Source organism: Anolis sagrei, chromosome 4 (genome assembly GCF_037176765.1).
Source record: "Anolis sagrei isolate rAnoSag1 chromosome 4, rAnoSag1.mat, whole genome shotgun sequence".
NCBI lineage: Eukaryota > Metazoa > Chordata > Lepidosauria > Squamata > Dactyloidae > Anolis > Anolis sagrei.
The window spans coordinates 179203314-179224875 of record NC_090024.1 but is presented as its reverse complement, the minus strand read 5'-3'; the positions used below and the strand labels follow the sequence as shown (position 1 = coordinate 179224875).

At 37.1% G+C, this 21562-nt stretch overlaps 1 protein-coding gene across 5 annotated transcripts in view; it reads left to right on the top strand.

The window, feature by feature from the left end:
* Positions 1-21562, top strand: part of MAST2 (microtubule associated serine/threonine kinase 2) — a 159843-nt gene that overhangs the window by 112587 nt on the left and 25694 nt on the right. For 4 of the 5 annotated variants that reach the window (XM_060773426.2, XM_060773423.2, XM_067467905.1 and 1 more), the window contains 9 exons: positions 143-163; positions 1718-1796; positions 3627-3781; positions 9061-9136; positions 10928-11137; positions 15022-15123; positions 16479-16611; positions 19027-19094; positions 19664-19749. In XM_060773426.2, the coding sequence (XP_060629409.2) occupies positions 143-163; positions 1718-1796; positions 3627-3781; positions 9061-9136; positions 10928-11137; positions 15022-15123; positions 16479-16611; positions 19027-19094; positions 19664-19749 (930 nt within the window). The remainder of the gene's footprint in view (positions 1-142; positions 164-1717; positions 1797-3626; positions 3782-9060; positions 9137-10927; positions 11138-15021; positions 15124-16478; positions 16612-19026; positions 19095-19663; positions 19750-21562) is intronic. The other variant, XM_060773424.2, reaches the window with a different exon arrangement.

Below are 21562 nucleotides of genomic sequence, written 5' to 3'. Positions count from 1 at the left end.
AAAACTGAGCTGAATAATAGTTGGTATAGTTGGAATTAAAATGTAAATACCCTAGTTGATTAAATTTTTTTTAAAGTTTCATGTTTTTCATCTCCTTGATTTGTTCCCAATTTTTATTGCTGGTACTGTTTCTTTTATATAGCCATGGACACAGGGCAGACAGGTAATGGTTTAGCAGATGTACATATATGTATATGGTGTATAATGCTTTTGCATGCTGCAGTCCCAGTGAGTTTATATGATGCCATAATCCCATTTAGACACTGCTAGAAATAACAATTATTACATTGCTATTCTATTTTGTAAACATTATTGTACACTGCATTCTCAACTCTAAATCAAATTCTATTGAATTAAGTGAGATATACTCACAGGTAAGACTGTAAGCTGTATAAAGAACAGCTTTCCTGTACTAAGCCTAATAGATATAGAGCCAGATAAATGCTGGATTGAAACCAGACACATTATCAGGGAAGAATGCAAAAAAGACATTGCCTCTAATTAAAAAAAAGAATCACTTGACTAATAAAATTATTTAAATACCTAAGGGCATATCAAATGTAAAAGAATACACAATCCTGAATGTATCTATTCAAGGAATTGCAAATGGAGACAAAGGGAACTATTATAAATCAATGCAGGAAAACTGAAGTAGACAATGAAAAGGTAGAACAAGAGACCTCTTCCACAAAGGCTGAGGAATCAAATAGAAATTTAAATCAAAAGTCAGCCGTCTCTTCCTCCTATTATTTACTTATATCCTACTTTCATATCTTAAATGAGAATCTAAATGTTGGCAGTTTTTCATGTTAGAATTCACATGAAAATCAGTAGTTTCAGATGAGACTCTTGCATCCACAGAAGCTATCTTTGTATTGCTTTTTCTAATATTTTAACATCTTCAAGCAGTATTATTCTTTCATCCCATAATAATTCAGTGACCAGTACTTGTCTCCTATAAGATGCAAGACATAAAAAATGGCAGTGGCATTTGATGATCTTGATGTTCAAAAGGTTGCCTAAATGGGATTAATTGCAGCATGAGTTGTGTAACTGCATCTTAAAGATGTGTGATCTTATGCATGAAGCATGAGGGCGTTGTTTATTACGGGTTTATTATGTTATCATGTGTGTCTGATATCCCTTTGCTTAATGTTAAGAGTGAGAACAAGGTGGTTTAGAAATATTGTTCCTGAATTTAATGGACAAAATATGAAGTTTAATTTTACACATACTGCTCTTGTTAAATGTAAAATACAATAAGGATTATCTGCCAAAAACCTTGAAAGATATCTTTTTTCTACAAACAAGGCAAATTCTCACCTTTAGTGTTGAAACACCAAACCCAGGACTTACCTAATGAAACTCTTTGAATATAATGCCTGTAGATGTTAAACCATACTTAACAATATCATTGTGTAAGAAACTCCTGATGTTTTTTTGCAATGGCACTCTGTGCAGAGAACAGGATGTGAACCTGTGTGAATATATTTGTCTGTATGACTTTGTCATATAGCCTGGCAGGATGCAGACCAGATTTCCACCTTCATAATTATCACTATCACTACTTTATAACCAACCTGTAGCCATTTGGGGAACAAATTTAAAACAGTGACTGAGCAGTAACTATAGCACATTTTACTTAAGTAGAATAACTTTGTTACTAAATTACTAAAAGTTTGCAGTAATTTCTACTACTGTTTGCATCTCTCTTCAGGACAGATGGACGTCGTTGGTCTCTGGCCTCCCTCCCTTCATCTGGATATGGAACAAATACTCCTAGTTCAACAGTTTCAGTAAGTTATTTATTTATTTATTTATTTTATTTACTTCGCTTATATACCGCAATTCTCAGCCTAATGGCGACTCATTGCGGTGTACAACATAGAAAAACAGGTGCAAAATACAACATAAAATAAAATAATCCGCAGTACATCATTATCAAAACATCTCATCAAAAACATCAAAAACATCAACATTACTACAAGCCATTCCGAGTCGTCTCATCGTCAAGTTCACAATCCGATACCATTTCCGTTGTTCCATTCCTATGGTCGAGTTACCAGTCATTGCACTTCTATTCAAATGCCTTCTTAAACAACCAGGTCTTCAGCTTCCTGCGGAATATCAACAGGGAGGGGGCTAGCCTGATGTCTACGGGAAGGGTGTTCCACAACCGAGGAGCCACCACCGAGAAGGCCCTATCTCTAGTCCCCGCCAGCTGTGCCTGTGACGCAGGCGGGATCGAGAGCAGGGCCTCCCCGGAAGATCTCAAAGTCTTCGTGGGCTCATAGGCTGAGAGGCGGTCAGTTAGGTATCTTGGGCCGGAACCGTTTAGGGCTTTATAGGCCAATGCCAGCACCTTGAATTGAGCTCGGTAGCAGATCGGCAGCCAGTGGAGCTGGTACAGCAGGGGGGGTTGTATGCTCCCTGCGCCCCGCTCCTGTTAGTATCATGGCTGCCGCACGTTGGACCAGTTGGAGCTTCCGAGCCGTCTTCAAGGGCAACCCCACGTAGAGAGCGTAAGTTACTTTTTGACATGGTTAGTAATATTATTCTTTGTTTTACTTTCAATAGTTAAATGTTTATGAAGCTTCAAATGCCTTATTTTCTCCTCACTTACCCAGCAGCTTGTCAAGTCATGGTTTTTCTACTCTTTTGTACTAGAACTTTAAAATGTTTCTAATACCTAGTGTGAACCATTATTGCAGTTTCTGCTCCATCTTTTTTGTGTTCATTTAAAGCACATGAGCAACAAGAACTGGGAGAGTTCATATTTATATATTGTAGCCTGGTTCACAAATTGATAGGCATCAGTTGATTGTGCTTAGCTATACTTATGAACGCATTCAACTAAAATGTTTTATGTTTGCTTTGATCTTGGGGAATATGGAAATGTAATTAATCTGTTAAAGGTCATTTCTGCAGACTTATCATACTCAATAAATGACAGCCATATATAGATAGCTTAGGACCAGTATTTATTTTATAACTTATCTTTGCCACCCTGCTTTATAGCGTTAAACCTTCAGATCAATAGTTCCCAACATTTGATCCTCCAGGTGTTTCGTTTCCCAGAATTTCTGATAGATGGCCATGCTGTCTGGGACTTCTGGGAGTTAAAGTCCCAAACACCTGGAGGACCAAAGTTTGGGAACCACTGCTTTTGACAATTGTATCATAGTTAAAATTAATTTGTGCTACATATTTGCACCATGTGTCACAAAGCTTTGTTTTTATCTTGCCTCAAGTGAAGTAATGATAAATTACTTTGGATAACATCTGATACAATTATTTCTAAAGTATTTAAGATTAAAGGATTTGAGATAAGAGATGGTCGCATATACTAAATTTTGAATAGATTGTCTAAAACTCTAGATCATCTTTCATTCAGTCTTTTGAAACAGGGGGTGTTAGCTAGTGGCCCAAGAATCATGGATATTTTACTTTTTTGGAAGTTTTTTTCTTGTCTTTCCTTCACTAGAATAATAAACTAAGGGCAACTTCAAAATGCATACACTTTTTCATTTTGTTTTGAAAGAAAAGAACAGGTAAAGTCATTGTGTGGTTATGTATGAGTCCTGTACTTCATATTAAGGAATTTCTTGTATATATTTTGTTCTTAGTCGTCATGCTCATCTCAGGAGAAGTTGCATCAACTGCCCTACCAACCAACAGCAGATGAACTTCACTTCCTGACAAAGCATTTCAGTACAGAAAGCATCACTGATGAGGAAGGACGACAGTCTCCAGCAATGCGCCCCCGATCTCGCAGTCTCAGGTAAACTTTTGGTCCAACTTCAGAAATGACTCTGAGAATAATCTTGCCAATGGACCTCATGATAAATTTGTATTAGGTTTACCATAAATTGATAATGACTTAAAGGCACACAACAACGACAGCAGGGAATCTCATACTAAGCGGTTTCTTCACGTGATTAGCAGATAGATGATATTCACACAAGATACCTGTCTCCTGTTACAATCAGCTCTCCATATTCACTAAGGTTAAGGGCACAGGATCCTCAGAAAAGTGAGAAAGCCATGAATAAAAAAGTATTTTTAAAGTGAGATACCACCCTTCTAGGAATTTCTAGTTCCTCTAGTTCTTCCAGCATGTAGTCCACTTATGCCAGAGGCTTAACTTTTGCTAATTTAATTATTCACAAATTTGATTAAAATATTCTCTAGGAATCTCTAGACCTGCCTGTGCAGTTCTGTGGTCAAATGCTGGTAGACTGTGACCATAGAGTTGCACTAGAGGACCTAGTGATTTGTATTTTGTCTAGAAGACCTAGTGATTCCTAGAGAATATTTTAATCAAATTTGTGAATAATTAAATCATCAAAAGATAAACCTACAATTGTGGAGGGCTTGACTGTATTTGCTATTGATGTAAACAATTTTTAAAAATTAACTACAATGGACTAAATGTCTTAGTAGTAACTTGCTTTCCTCATTATTGTTAAGTACAATTATTTTAATAATTCCTAGTCATTTTATGTATCATAGACAATCAAATAAAAATCATAATATAGACAAGAAGTCTAATGAATGATTGTTTTTGTTTTTCTGTTACATTCATCTTCAGGCGTATACACCTGAGTCCATTCAAATAATTTCAAGAGCATCTGGTGTTGCTTGTGTATGACTAGTAAAAATGTCAGATGAATATACACCTTTTCTTGAAAGATTTTCTAGTCCTTTGGAAATTCGTCCTTGACGAATGCACCTGGGATGTCGAGGAGGAGGACAACACTTTACACCTACACAATTCACACCAACAGGATCACTTTTCTGGGGACCTACACACTACATTGCACAAAAGGGGCCCTGTCAATCCTGAAAGTAAACAGGTCTTGGTAGTAGGTGACTCCCTCCTTAGAGGAACGGAAGCCGTCATTTCCAGACCAGATGGGATGGCTCGAGAAATATGCTGCCTACCGGGGGCAAAAGTACACCATATCACTCAGAGGCTCACCAGGCTCCTCAAGCCCCATCACCATCCTCCCCTCATGTTGATTCATGTAGGAACTAATGATACTGCTAGGCATACTTTTCAAAAGATCATAAATGATTTTTGAGCTCTAGGAACAAAGCTAAAACAATCTAATGTACAGGTGGTCTTTTCATCCCTCCTCCCAGTTGTAAGACACGGACCCACAAGGGCCAGAAAAATAGTACAGGTCAATAACTGGCTTAGAAAATGGTGTCAGGAGGAACGCTTTGGCTTCCTTGACCATGGCCTGCTTTTCCAGGAGGATGGCCTACTGGCAAGGGATGGGGTGCATCTCACAGACTCGCAAATCTCATTAGACGCACTTTAAACTAGGTCCACCGGGGGAGGGGGACAACAGCCTTGCGAACACTACTTTACCCACAATGTCAGGGAACCTCCAGAAGGCTAAACGGAGGGCTGCACAAACACAACGAGGACCAAGTACCGAAAGCACAATAATCCCAATTAAACAGCTCAAGGGAAGATCTCAGGGGCTCGCATGTCTTTACACTAATGCACAGAGCATGGGAAATAAACAAGACGAACTCCAACTTTTAGCACAACACCACAAATATGATATCATAGGCATCACTGAAACCTGGTGAGATGACTCCTATCGCTGGGCTATAACCTCTTTCACAGAAACCGAACAAAGGGGAGAGGAGGCGGAGTAGCCTTATATGTGAAAAATTCTTATGCTGCAGAAGAGATGCAAGACAGCAATCCGGAAAACCAGCTTGAAAGCATCTGGATAAGAATCAAGGGAACTGGGACTCAAAAAGATGTTGTTGTAGGCATCTACTACAGACCCCCAAGCCAGGAGGAGGAACTTGATGAAGTCTTCTGCCAACAGTTGACCAAACAGGCACAGAGAAGAGATGTAGTAGTCATGGGCGATTTCAACTATCCTGATATTTGCTGGAAAACAAACTCGGCCAAGAGTACAAGGTCCAACAAATTCCTTGCTTGCCTTGCAGGCAGTTTCATGGTCCAGAAGGTAGAAGAGGCAACAAGAGGATTGGCTACTCTTGATCTCATCCTAACAAATGCGGAGGACCTGATCGATGCGGTCGAAGTGGTAGGATCCTTAGGGGCAAGTGACCATGTGCTCCTGCAATTTGAGGTACAAAGGAAGGCCGAAACCAAGACAAGTCAACCCTGCATTTTGGACTCTAGGAGAGCTGATTTCCGAAAAATGAAGGAAACGCTGGGCAGCATTCCGTGGACACAGATACTAAAAGACAAGGGAGTTATGGATGGATGGGAATTTCTCAAGAGTGAAATATTCAAGGCGCAATTGCAAACCGTACCAACAGAGAGAAAAAATAGGACAAGTGCAAAGAAGCCAGAATGGATGTCCAAAGAACTTCTAACTGTGCTAAGACACAAAAGAGACATGCACAAGAAGTGGAAAAAGGGAGAAATCACCAAAGAAGAATTCAAACAAATAGCCAACACCTGTAGGGAAAAGGTCCGCAAGGCTAAAGCACAAAACGAGCTCAGACTTGCCAGGGACATTAAAAACAATAAAAAGGGCTTCTTTTCGTATGTCAGTAGAAAAAGGAAAAACAAGGAGGCGATAGGACCTCTTCGAGGAGAAGATGGGGCAATGCTGACAGGGGATAGGGAAAAGGCAGAACTACTTAATGCCTTCTTTGCCTCGGTCTTCTCACAAAAAGAAAGTCATCTTCAACCTCAGCAAGATGGAGTGGACGAGGGATTGGAGGACATCCAACTCCAAATTGGGAAACAAGTCGTCCAGGAATACCTGGCCGCTCTAAGTGAGTTCAAGTCCCCAGGGCCAGATCAACTACACCCAAGAGTATTGAAGGAACTAGCGGAAGTCATTTCGGAACCATTGGCAATCATCTTTGAGAGTTCTTGGAGAACGGGAGAAGTTCCAGCAGATTGGAGGAGGGCCAATGTGGTCCTAATCTTCAAGAAGGGAAAAAAGGATGACCCAAACAACTACCGTCCGGTCAGCCTCACGTCGATACCAGGCAAGATTCTGGAAAATATTGTTAAGGAAGTGGTCTGCAAGCACTTAGAAACAAATGCGGTCATCGCTAATAGTCAACATGGATTTATCAAAAACAAGTCATGCCAGACTAATCTGATCTCTTTTTTCGATAGAGTTACAAGCTGGGTAGATGCGGGGAATGCCATGGATGTAGCGTACCTGGATTTCAGTAAGGCCTTCGACAAGGTCCCGCATGACCTTCTGGCAAGGAAACTAGTCCAATGTGGGCTAGGCAAAACTACGGTGAGGTGGATCTGTAATTGGTTAAATGGACGAACCCAGAGGGTGCTCACCAATGCTTCCTCTTCATCTTGGAAAGAAGTGATAAGTGGAGTGCTGCAGGGTTCCGTCCTGGGCCCAGTCCTGTTCAACATCTTTATTAATGACTTAGATGAAGGGTTAGAAGGCATGATCATCAAGTTTGCAGACGACACCAAATTGGGAGGGATAGCCAATAGTCCAGAGGACAGGAGCAGGATTCAAAACGATCTTAACAGATTAGAGAGACGGGCCAAAGCTAACAAAATGAAGTTCAACAGTGACAAATGCAGGATACTCCACTTTGGCAGGAAAAACAAAATGCAAAGATATAGAATGGGGGATGCCTGGCTCGAGAGCAGTATGTGTGAAAAAGATCTTGGAGTCCTCGTGGACAACAAGTTAAACATGAGCCAACAATGTGATGTGGCGGCAAAAAAAGCCAATGGGATTTTGGCCTGCATCAATAGGAGCATAGTGTCTAGATCTAAGGAAGTAATGCTACCCCTCTATTCTGCTTTGGTTAGACCACATCTGGAATATTGTGTCCAATTCTGGGCACCACAGTTCAAGAGAGATATTGACAAGCTGGAATGTGTCCAGAGGAGGGCGACTAAAATGATCAAGGGTCTGGAGAACAAGCCCTACGAGGAGCGGCTTAGGGAACTGGACATGTTTAGCCTGAAGAAGAGAAGGCTGAGAGGAGATATGATAGCCATGTATAAATATGTGAGAGGAAGCCACAGAGAGGAGGGAGCAAGCTTGTTTTCTGCTTCCTTGCAGACTAGAACATGGAACAATGGCTTCAAACTACAAGAGAGGAGATTCCATCTGAACATTAGGAAGAACTTCCTGACTGTGAGAGCCATTCGGCAGTGGAACTCTCTGCCCCGGAGTGTGGTGGAGGCTCCTTCTTTGGAAGCTTTTAAGCAGAGGCTGGATGGCCATCTGTCAGGGGTGATTTGAATGCAATATTCCTGCTTCTTGGCAGGGGGTTGGACTGGATGGCCCATGAGGTCTCTTCCAACTCTTTGATTCTATGATTCTATGATATGTTTTTATCATTCATAATTTTGTTCATAAGCATTATTTTCCTCTGGACAGTGTGGTTGTATTTTCTATGCCAGCAGTTGACATGCTGATGTTAATGTTTATACTATAATTTCTTCATGTTCTGTTTTTGCTTGGTTCAGCAGTGGCATCAGTGGCAGTGTATTGTATGTTTTATAACTTGATTGATATCTTTCCAACGCTGAATAATGCTGATTAAGAGAAATGCATTCCCACAAGATATCGGCAGACATATGTTTTTCCTACTACTATTAAGTAGGTTTTGAAATATTTTAGAAATTCTGACATTTAACACACTTATATACCTTTACTAAGAATATAATATAATACATTCGGTACAAATATTTTTGCATTTGATCAGAGATATTAATATTTAGGGTTTTTTTGCCATGGCTATTATTGCATTTCTTTTTTTTTTAATTGCAATTTCATGTTTATTCCCATTAACCATTCTTTTTGCCTTTCTGAGATAAGAATCTTCTCCAAAGGTGAAATAGTTGGTCGTCTGGTCTTATTTTTCTGTGATAGTATTCCAAAATATATAATTTAGTATTTCTTTGTGCAAGTTAAGTAGATGCCATTTTAACATTTTGTGAAATTAAATAGCATTTCCTTTTTTCCATTTCCAGTTAACATCCAAGAGTCAATCTGGGAGGGGAGAAACAACCATTGTTTCAGTTAGATATTAAAATCTTCTTTTTTCCCCCTGCAGTCCTGGCCGTTCTCCAGTATCGTTCGATAGTGAAATAGTAATGATGAACCATGTTTACAAAGAAAGGTTTCCAAAGGTAAGAAGAAATACTGGGATAATCTCTTCACCAGTTTTTTTTTATATAGTCATTTAAGAAATACGTGGGAGACCTAATTTCAAATAGAAGACTGTTATTTTGATGACATTGCTCTTATTGGACTTTCTGCTTCCCGAGGAAGACAAAATGACTAAATGTAACTCTGTTAGTTTTGGAAATTAATACCAGTTTACATTAGACTTTCATTGGTTGTATATTCAAAAGAGAACACTGCTTTTCACATGCTTTCCCGTATGGTGGCAAGAGTCTTGTAAGGATTTGGAGGCATTAAACAATTATTTTCTTGCATCTAATAAGGCCAAGTTTTGGGCATCTTATTTTAGTGGACTTCCCCAGATTTCCATAGAAAACGACCGATTATTCATCATCATAGGCTATCTCTTGGGGCCGAGTATGATTGTCTTCCAGGGACAGATTATTAGTAGCTCATTTTTAGAAATCTCTCTCCAGATAATATTACAGGAGCAACTTAATATTATTTTGTTTTCCTGAATAAAATATTCTTAATTTAACTCTGTCCCTGATTCATTTTTGATTTGTTGTCCACCTGCTTTTTCTTGTACCATTTATTATTCTAAATAATATAAGGTTGTTTATTTCATTTGAAATTAATACACTGTAAAATGTAAGGTGACTTTTTTTTTTTTACAGTGAACAAGAAGTATGTAACTAAAAATACTTTTACTTGTTCTTCTGGATTTTATTTGTCAGTATGCAAGTGCATCACTGTGCTAATAAGTAAGGAAAAACAGATGAAGCAGGATCTTAATTTTTAATGGGTGTGAAAACTTTATACACATCCTCATCCATCATTTTGTCTCTCTATTAGTTTCAAAGAGCTGGATGATAAAATGTCTTGAATATCCTTAATTGAACAATCCAGCTTTTCTTCCTCAGGCAGCAAGTTAGAGAAGGAGAACTAAATGAATGGAAAGATTAGCTTCTCCTCATCTAGCTCTTCAGTGCTCAAATGCATTATCTGCTGTGGCTTCTTTAAAATAAGCGCTATAAAATTAGGAGATGTACTTGCACACGCTGTCCCTAGTTATGAACAACATAGGTTAAGTAGGTTTATTTTTAAGTTGAATTTATATATAAGTCAGAAAGGTACATTGTTTTCATTGTAACTCCATCCATATAGCTTTGATAGCATAGGAAGAGTTAACACCCCTATGAGGTTTCTTTTGCTGTCTGTGCCCCTGTTCAGAAGATTTCACCTCACTTTCTGTCCTTGTGATAGTTGGATTTTGAAAAAAAGTTGCTTCTTGTGAAAACAAGGATTAGTGATAAAACTTCAGTGGAGGCATTTTTCCCCATGATAACTCTTTTAGAAATGAATTTCCCTTCTGAGGGGTAGATTTCTCTTACTTCCTGTTGTCTCACTCTTGTTCTTAACTATGAGTCATTTGTAAGTCAAATGTTTGTAACTTGGGGACTCCTATCAAATGTTTGGTTTAGTTCTTTTAGATGTTCTGCTTGCAAACCTCAACATGTTTTACACCAGATTTTCTTGGTAACTTTAAATTATTGTTTCTTCTTTAGTCCCCATATTTGCCATCTAGGAACTGTGTTATCACTCAGCTTCATGAGGCTTAATTGTAATTTTTTAAAATATTGTTATTAAAGAATAACGCGCCTTAGCTGTGTATTGCCAAAATTATAAAATAATTTGTAATCTGCTACACTAGTTGGGTTTGAGATGTTTAATTAAGTCAACCTGTAGACTTTTTAGAAGCAAAATGCCTGTGATTAATCTTTGACATTTCTTAGGCCACAGCCCAGATGGAGGAACGGCTGGCAGAGTTTATTGCATCTAGTGCACCAGAGAATGTCCTGCAGCTAGCAGATGGAGTGCTAAGTTTCATTCATCATCAAGTTATTGAGTTGGCCAGAGATTGCCTGGATAAATCACGTGAAGGACTCATTACGTCTCGGTACTTTTACGAATTACAGGAAAACCTTGAGAAACTCTTACAGGATGTAAGTATTCCAATATAATCCTTATTGATTAAAAAGAGCTAGATGTTGTCCTTTTTACTACAAAAACTGGTTGAATTCAAAGAGCACCCTCATTTATCTACTTGTAACTCATGGCAACTCTAATGTTATGTAGACTTCAGTGCACTTCAGGAAGAATCCAGCCATTTAGAGAAAGTAGTTAAAGCCACTGTGTATAATGAAAATCGTGATTCAGCTTGGACCAGGAAAGTATGCCGTTTCCCAATCTTTGAATGCCTCACATTTAAGAAAAATATGAGTTTAATTCTGTGGTTAAGAATTTGCTGCAATTCATATTCTAACATAATCTTAAGAATAACATTTGCCCTTCTGAAATCTGGGAAACCCCTTTGTAATTCATGGGGTCATCCTAAATTGAAAGGCAAGATGAAGGCACATATACACACATAATTTGTATTCATTTTCTGCTACCTGCAGAAACAGAAGAAGTTGAGTTTGTATCGATTCCCAGCATCATGCCATCTGCAGGACTTGCATTCATGGGTACAATTACTGTTTTGAAACTTTCTCCCCAAACAATGAAAATCCAACTAAGAAAGAGGAACATATTAGGTCTGTTGCACGCACCTAGTCAAAAAACCTCAAATTCTTTGTTTTAGAATTAAATCCAAATCCAAACCAAACCAAAAAAAAAAAAAAAAGCAATAAGTATTTCCATCAAAAGCAAATATGGGCAACTATAATCTTTCAGTTATTTTTGAACTACTATTATTCACTATTGGTTTTGATGGCTAGATTTTACAGAAATTGTAGGTCAGAATGGAGAGCCACAGTTGCCAACTGAACATGTAAAGTGTGTTTGGCACCTAATCAGGCAAATTCAAGCATATGGCAAAGTAATTTGGTTTAAAGCCCATCATACGTTGTCATCTACTATTAATGTAGTAATGCTAGTATACTATTATGTTACACAGCAAAGAAATAAATTCTCTTCTCTCTATAACTTAATAGTGTTTCAGTTTGATGGGAGGGAATTTGGTATTTTAAAAATGGTTTATCTAAATTAGCTTCTATTCACCACATCCACAGGGAGGTTCAAAGATGGGATAGATAGCAATATATAGTAGGAGATAGGTCATAATGTATCAAACATTGTAAGACAAAGGAGATTGTTGCAGGAAGATGATGCTGAAGCCCCCTTCCCCCTTCTATTCTTGCTTTCTTTTCTTTAAAATATTGACCCAGTTTTTAATGTAAATATTCTTCTTAGCTTCCTTTGTATTATGATTAGACATGCCACTTGTATCAAAATAACTCTCACTAAATCCAGCTTTACTGCAAATCAATGGAATTGTAGGAATATCCTTGATTGACATAGTTGAAGAAGATGGGCATACTCCAGTCACAGTTCTCTTTTATGAAAATTTTGTGAATCAACTTTTTGACATTAAAATAAAACATACTTATAAGCTGAAATGTTACAGGAAGAGGACATTCAGAACAATGAAAATAAACTGCATGTTGAATTTATCCCAAAAGAGTGAAACGTGTGTATGTAATTAGGATATAAATATATATATTTTTCTTTTGGTTTTTTAAAAAGACAATTAAAAACTCTCTGTAAATGTCCCTGTAGGGCACAAGCTACTGCACAGGCTTATTATTTATGTACTACACTAGTTTTATGTTGCCTACTTAAACATAAATCTTAATTAGAACAGCTGTTCTTAGGTGCAGGTGTATTGGTTCTTCTCTGTGAGTTTGGCTGTCTTGGGCTGTATCAGTGTATTAGCTCAATTACACAGTTGTGACTTGAATATCACTGCTGTTGGTTCTGATGAACCCCAAGGGAGGACAGCAATTTTAATTTCATGCTCCAGTGGCTACAGTTAGTGACACATGAGTCTTTTAGAGCAGGGAATCACTTTGGAAATTGCCCATTTCTACCTCCAGTATGTATGTCACTGGAAATAGTTTTATTTCTATAAGTGAATGTCACCAGATTCAGCCTGTAACCCTTGTGCTTCCCCTATCCCTCCCCCTTAAATGACACCCACAACCTTCAGACAAGCATGTTATCACTGGGACTGCTGATTAAATGGCATGCATCTTACCAAGGAAAGTGGAAGATAGGCAGCTATTTGGTATATTACACAAGCATACAGGTGGAATGTATTCAAAACAAAGCATTTGGAGAGATAGCAAGACTACCCAATGATATAAGGAATGAAATAACACAGATTTTATTCTAGATTCAGGAGCTGCAGTGCAGGGCACATATTCTGGCTGTGTGGCTGCTACAAGCTGTGCATTGTTTATTTTCACATTTGATTTAATTTAGATTTTAGGAGTGTGTGAAGCGGCACAGAATCTGCTCTGTTTTTGGGAAGATTTTTTTCCAAAACGGAAACGGAGCTCAGGGTTCTGAATTACAAATCTGAATGACCCCACTCCTAATCTCCCAGAATCTTCCCCGAAAACAGAACTGGGGGCACCCGAAATTCGAAAAGAACACAGAATGAATTTGCATACCCCTAGTATGCAGTATAAATTATATGTTTTAATAATAATAATAATAATAATAATAATAATAATAGTAACAATATTTTTTATTTCTTGCCCGCCTCTCATGGCTCAAGGCAAGTTTATAACATTGCTAAAACACACATTCACCTAAAATTCTTTAAAATATACACATTAAAACGTATTTCCGCAAAATACATATTAAAATACACAAAACAGAGATTAAATATATTTGTGCCTTTATTTTTCTTGATTGAAAACAGAAAAAATCTTTTTAAAATACTAATACAACATTTAAGTTTTAAGAGGTTTCAACACTTTATCTGCCACCTATACTGTGGACCCCACTAGATTGCATAACAAACTTCCTACACATTTGATTTTAGGAAAACTCTTCACTATTGGTCAATGGAATCATTTTAAACATTTAAAGTATTACTCATATCAATTTATGTTAAGTTTTTATGATTTTAAGAATTGGGAGAAAATAAATTATTTAAAAATACTATACACTTCCCCTTCAGTGAGTGCTGAATTGCAAACTCTGAAAGTTATTTTTATTGATTTTCAAAATGCTACATAGGGCTTTTGTGTAGCAGATTACAAAGTATTTCTACACTACACCATTGCCTCCATTTGCCCTGTGCATTCAGAGGCAGAATTATCCTTAATTTTAAAACACAATGTTTCCATAAATAATAAGGTAATGTATTGGTGTTGGTCTGTATCTGTATATGGCCATTTATTTATTTTTTAAAAAATGAATGTTACTAAGTAGTTCTACTCTTGCTGGCTGCTGGTACATTTGTTCATTAAATTCGTGATGGCCAGGAATGTGGGAAGTTTGATGTTTGCCCACTCATCAGGCCTTTGAACTCTACATCTAATATTATTTATCACACCTCTGTCTTTTAGTGCCTTTAGGGTATGCTAAATACTTAGGTATGCTAAATCCCATTGATTTCCTAGATATATTTTGTTTTCGATCATTAGATACATGAGTTGAAGTCGTTCCCAGTGATGTATAGATACCATTTGCTGCCTTATATGTAGAGCTTTCCATTTAGCTAGTTGTTTCTACAATTTCATTTTTGTGTATCTTGCATTTCATTGAATGTCCTGATAGAGGAATTAAAGAATTCTCCCTCCCCCCCTCCCCCCCCTCTCTTGGGAAGGAAGGGAAAAATAGGAATAGCCAAAGAAAAATCTATGCCAAGCAAAACTTAATTTAAAACACTAATATTATAGATTAGAATAATATAACATAAGCAAGTTGGTTGCCGTGTTTCGTGCTTTTAAGTAGCTTTAATTAAACAAATGATAATAGCTTCTGCAATAGACTTATGTAGAACTAATTTGTTTCAAACATGATCATTCTACAGGCTCATGAACGATCAGAGAGCTCAGAGGTGGCATTTGTAACCCAGCTAGTGAAAAAGTTGATGATCATTATTGCACGGCCTGCACGATTGCTGGAATGTCTGGTAAGCAAACAGAGTTTTTTAGGAGTCATAGCAGCAATTAATTGTTCCAGGAGTCCAAAATTAAACCTAATGGAATTGTAAAAAAAAAAAAGCCAACTAATAAACAGTGCACTAAAGTTGGTTCTGAAAAGACTTTACAGCTAAAGGAAATTGGAGAAAACTAGGCAGTTTGGTGAGGAACTTAAGGAGTACGTCTTGGATATCTATAATGTTGCTTGTAGTGTTTCTCGGAAAAATAGACCTTGTCCCCTTACAGATGTTACTGTACATAGCTAATGGTTATGGTCACACAAGTCTAAATACTACTGTTCTTGGAAGTAGTTCCACAATTAATCTTCAGTTAAAATTCGTTTATCAAAATCTGGACATTCACTAAATGGAAACAAATATAGACAGCAGATATCTGACAATCTGAATAATGAACTCCAAAGTTTGTTGTGACACTCCTGAAAATGGATGTGGATGACTTCTGAGATATATATATACACACACACACACACACACACACACACATACAAGACAAAATTAATTGGACGATTTAACAATGAAGGGTAAAAAAATGAATCACTTGTGCTTTTAAGAAAAAGATTAGCATTATCGTCTCTTTGCGTTCATGCTTTATGTGCAAGACAGTTGGATGCCAGAACACTTACTCTACTATGAAGCAATATAACTGTAGAAGATCAACCCTGACCAAGCCGTTTCAAGAATTTATGATACCCATCCTCACTTGTCTGGTCATGCTTTCAGATTGAGTGCTGATATTTGCTATCTGTTACTGTTCTTATTGGACAGAGTTTTGCCAAAAATTGGTCTGAGCTAAAGTGTGGCTTCTTTTACATCTCTTTCCTATCTATCAAATGGGGGTAAGATACCTGTTTCTGAGTAACTGTAACCCAGTTACTCAGAAAAGACATATGAAAATGTTCTCTTTTCCTTTTTGGTAACAGGGCAATATATGGATATGATTTTGATGATTTGGAATACATAGAACATGAATCTAATTATTGTCCATTCTGTTCATCTAGAAAATACACGAAGCATAGTTCTGCTGTATAATCTCTTTTCTTTTTCCTGTGTGGCCTTACTAAAAAGGCAATGAGTACAGCCATTTCCAGGAATTGTTAATTTTGTGATTTCTATTTTTCTAGTGCAGAAAAATACATAATGTTAGTGTGCCACTGCTAAGTTGTACTGTGAATTATAATATTTGGATTTGAATATTAGATAAACCCATATTTTCAAACTAAATTGTGCACTTCATTGCCTTTTTCTAATCATTCTTAAAATGAAGTGAAATGCTTTTGTTTTGGAAATCGTATTAACTGCTGTCTTTTTATATCCTTGAACTTCAGGAGTTTGATCCCGAAGAGTTCTACCATCTGCTAGAAGCTGCAGAAGGCCATGCCAAGGAAGGGGGAGGCATTAAATGTGACATTCCTCGTTATATCATCTGCCAACTGGGCCTCACCAGGGATCCCCTGGAGGGTGCGGGCTTTCTCTTTCTATTTTTTAAAGCTATATATATAATGCACAAGTTGGTTGAAGAATTTAAGACATCTTTGTTGTTGATTTTATTATTGAGGACTGGTCTGCATTATGAAGTTTGAGTGTAAAAGTTTGTGTTTCTTGCATTCTGGATTAGATCCAGAATAGCATAGAATAGAACTTTACAATCTTAATCATCCTGTGGTGGAAATGAGGAGATTAATGTAATGCATCCCCCCCCCCCCCACACACACACACAGCTGCTTATCCCTCCCTTCCCTAAAAGTATCTGAGAACTGGGGAAGATAGAGCAGCTCAGTATGTGAATCATCACAGTTTTCATTATCTTTGCAAGTGAAATGAGTCTTTCTATTTTTAAGGGTCACCTTTTGACCCCACTTACTAATGCCATGTAGATAGTGGCCTTATATTGCCATTATAGAGTTTCATCAACAATATTTGACATTCTCAAATGTGCATCCAAACAGTATCTAATCTGATAGACTGTTTAATCTGTGAGCCCACCTACATGGTTTGGTGTCCACATGATGATTTGCCTTAACACAGCCTTGTCCCAAATCTTTAAAAGTTGTGGGATGATATTGAGCTTTCCTGATGTTCCAGGGCTCATCAACACTTTGGACCAGTGTAAAGAGTTGGGCCACTTCCTTTTTAGAAGTGGCTGTAGTTGTTCATATCGCCATCCCACTTTTCCTGGACTTGGGCAACCCCAGGCCAGGGGATGGCACTTACCTTCCACTTTTCAGTCTGGCATTAGTGGCGACTACTGGCCATGAAACTTGCCGCCGGTCCCTGTAGTGACAATAGCTGGAGTTACAAAGCTGTCAGAGAAGAGGGGTGGAAAGGAGGAATGACTCCCCCCCCCCTCACTACAGGAGCCATGTAGCAATCACTGCCAGTTTCATGGTGGTGATTGCCACTAAGGCCAGATCAACATGTGGAAGGTAAGTGCCAAGTCTGAAAAGAAACTTAAATGGGTCTAGATAATCCATTTCATCCAGGAACTCCTGTAATTGGGACGCTTCCACATGCTCCAGTACCTTGTTCCAGAATGCATTTGGTAACATAAATTTCTCTTTAGAGTGATGGAACACTGAACAAATAGGTTAAAACCATTGCTCACCCTACAGAGATTGTAGCAAAATAATTAGATATGTAACAGACTATGTTTATAGTACTATAAAGTTTTGGAAAATGTGAATCTCCATGACCATTTGGGAAATGGGATTCATAACCTTTTTGGAAAACCATTGGTCAAGAAAAGGCATAACCTTGTTAGAAGTCACAACCCTTTTGAAAAGTGATGTTCATTAGCATTCATGCAAGACAATTGGGTTTTTCAGCTGTCAAACTGATGTACCTAGGTATGTTTTAAACTGTCAGGGACAAAGACATGCCAACGCACAAAAACATATGTATTCATCAGAGTTTTGGAAGTGTTCCTTGAAGTTGCCCAAAAAAATCTACTCTCCCTTAAAATATATTTGGCTTTAAATCATGCTCTCAAAAGACAGTCTTCTTTAAAAGTAACAGAGTTGGTTTACAAAACTTCATGAATTCATTCAGCATACAGGTACATGTCTTATTGATCCAGTTATAGATAGGATTTGAAGTAGTTTCTCTGTGTTGGTAACATGGGCATCTTTCTTAGAATCAACAGTCCATAGTCCAATGGAGTCTTTAAGCATACATCTTAATGTAACAGTACTCACTGCATCTGATGCAAACACACACTGACTTCTTAAAGCATACAGATGGTTTCTATCTCCAGTGAAGTCTAAAGCAAACACACTGATCTAAAATGGAGTCTTGAGTCTGATCTGGTCACATGGTCTGCAGTCCCTCCCACATCAAAGAGGTACAGTCAAATGAAAAACCAATACACACATACAATACAGCAAGCAATTATATACATAACAAAGAACTAGTGAAGGCTATTTATAACATAAAGCATGTTATATGGAGCTGCATCACATATTTCCTTCAAATGTACAAATCTAAAGCCAGTTGCTGTTCCCACTACAGAATGAAGGAGTCTTTTATAAAAGTTCAGTTTATTTGCCAAATATTTTAAAATCTTTTTTTAAAAAAAGATATATATTTCCTAAACAGGCTATAAACTGATTTTCTTGATGTCAATGAATTTAATGTATATTTCAGGATCATTTGTTAAAAATGCACTGATGAAAGTCTGTTTTTGGGGAAATATTGCTACTAGGAAAGGTCACACAATCTACTATCTTCTTCGTACTTCAGCTTCATATACTGATTCCTTCAGACGTTTTGAATATGGACAGTTGAGTAATTGGGGGCTGGAGTTTACAAATGAGTGAAGGAATTAGGTTGTACAAAATCACAACCTTCAAGTGTGTTTTTCTGTCTCCCCCTCCCTAGAAATGGCCCAGTTGAATAGCTATGACAGTCCAGATACCCCAGAGACAGATGATTCTGCTGAGGGAAAGGTAAATGAATTAAAATATGAGTTCCACAATATAGTTTTTGCACGTTTACAAGCCATTTCTAACTAGTAATGGTAGTAAAGGCACCCTTTTTAATAAGGTATTAATAAATTGTAAATTAGTATCTTCTAATAGTGAAAAATACTTATTTTACCTATAACATTTTAAACTTATATAAATAGATTTTAATGTTAGAACATATAGAAAATGCTTAGTGTATTAATTTTTAGTGTATTTTAAACTTTTATTAGAGTAGCCACTTGAACTGAACTTGAAAGACATTGTTACTCTCCTTGTGGTCTGAAATGTTGAAATGCACATCTTCCTTTCTCTCCCCACCATCCCAAGGTGTTTATACACAATTGTTGCATCCAGAATTGTTCCAGTTTCTTTCATCTAAAGAAAGCAAAAATAGTTTAAATGGACTGAAAGAAACCCACTTCAATACAATTCAAAAATAGATATTTTAGAAGTATATTGAAATAATACATCTTCTGTCATATGAAAAATAACTAAGTGTTTTTAGAAGACCAATGGTAGAATGAAAGTGAAAATCTCTTTTGTGTTTTCAGAGCCGTGGAGCCACTGTGCAAGCCAAGAAAACTCCATCAGAAGAAGAATTTGAAACTATTAAACTAATTAGCAATGGGGCATATGGGTAAAATATCAAATATATATCTATGCAATTTTGAAGGATCATCTGCAACCCAATAAAGAACCAGCAAAAGATAATGATATGGGAAATTGTGATTTTGATCATAAATAAGAATATGTAAGGTTTTGACTGTAAATAATACTGGAGATTTGTGATTTTGATCATTGTAAATCATATGGAATGTGAGGGTTAGATTTAAAATGATGATCTCAGATTCATTATAGTTGTGTATGTCTTAAAATCCTTTAGAAAGTTTACATAATGGTAAATGAATGCTTATTTTTCCAAGACATTATAGACATCATTATCAGCATGTTCTCAGTGTCCTGTCCTGCTCAGCATTCCTTGGGGTACTTAATTAGATGGGAGAAGAATGAAAACAATTTTGGTTAATAGATTAGAAAAATATAGAAGAACCAGAACATTTTTACTAGATAAGATTTTCACATGTTAAATTCATACTTACATTCTTAGCATCTTTCAGCATAGGACCGAAGACTTAATTGGTCACCAACTCTTGTGGTTTTTCCCCCCATCTGCTTGTGAAATAATGGTCACATTCAGATGTCACCAACCAGTCGTGACTCAAAATATTTTCCAATTATCAAAGTTAAAACTGGGTGTTGGCGTATGCTGGGAAAAACACTGACGTTTCAGTAGAATCAGCTAAACAAACCCTTGGTCTTAATTACATTTTTGTTCTGACATAAAAAATCTGGCATTATATAGCTGTTTCCTCAGGCAGGCTTGGGAAGAGGTGGGCTGCTTTGCCTTTCCAGATGTTATTGAACTGCAGATATATTATAGAAAAATTATGAAAACTGCCTTCCATTATCTGGGAAAGGGCTGGCACAGTTGCATAGTCCTGAACTAGAATAACAATGAAGAGTGGATTTTAAAGTTAGTATGTTGCTTGGAACGGGAGAGAGACAGCAGCATACTCATCCTTGGTAAATCTGGGTTCCTGCAAGCATATCACACAAATCTGTAGTTACTTTACCTATGCATTGTAACATTAACACAGGAAAACAAAAACAGGTTTTTTTTAAATGCCTTTTTTCTCTTATCATTTTTATTGATTTACATCTCAAGATGAGCAGCATTTGCAACAAGTCTGAGGCAAGCCATGGGTCTTGGTTCAAACGCAACAAGTAGCCATGGTTCAAACAAGCCATCCAATAACAAACCATGGTTCCTGATTATAGTTTGTGGCAGGCCAACAGACCATTGCTTTTTTAAAGTCTAGATTCAGACCCAACAATATTAGAATTTAACAAATCACCCTTTGATTTACCATTATGTGAAGACCTGGCTATTTGGTGATGGCATATAGCCCTATAGCCTCTTTCAGTGATCAGATAAATTCAAAAATGTTGTTATGTTGAATTCTATTGTTGGGAGAAATGAATATGAGTGAATGATAGTAATGCATAGGCAGCAAACGATATACAATAATATAATAACAATATTTTATTATGAATGTTATATGTTCTTGAAGACAAATAGTATATAGAGATGAGGCAGAAAAGCTGCATGTCTGAAAAGTTTTGCTGGAACAATGATTAATTGTATTAGACTTATTTATTTATTTATTTCAAGCTTTTCTATCCCGTCCTCCTCAACCCCTGAAGGGGGACTCAGGGCAGCTTACAAATAGCAGCCATTAGATGCCACCATCAACATCAATTACAAATCAATTACATTACAAATTAAATTAACACTTAGTAATAACTTAGAACTAGAATAATAATACTGGTTCTTCTATTACCTCACTTCTGTTTTGACATTTGTATTGTCATTTGGGACTTTTATCACT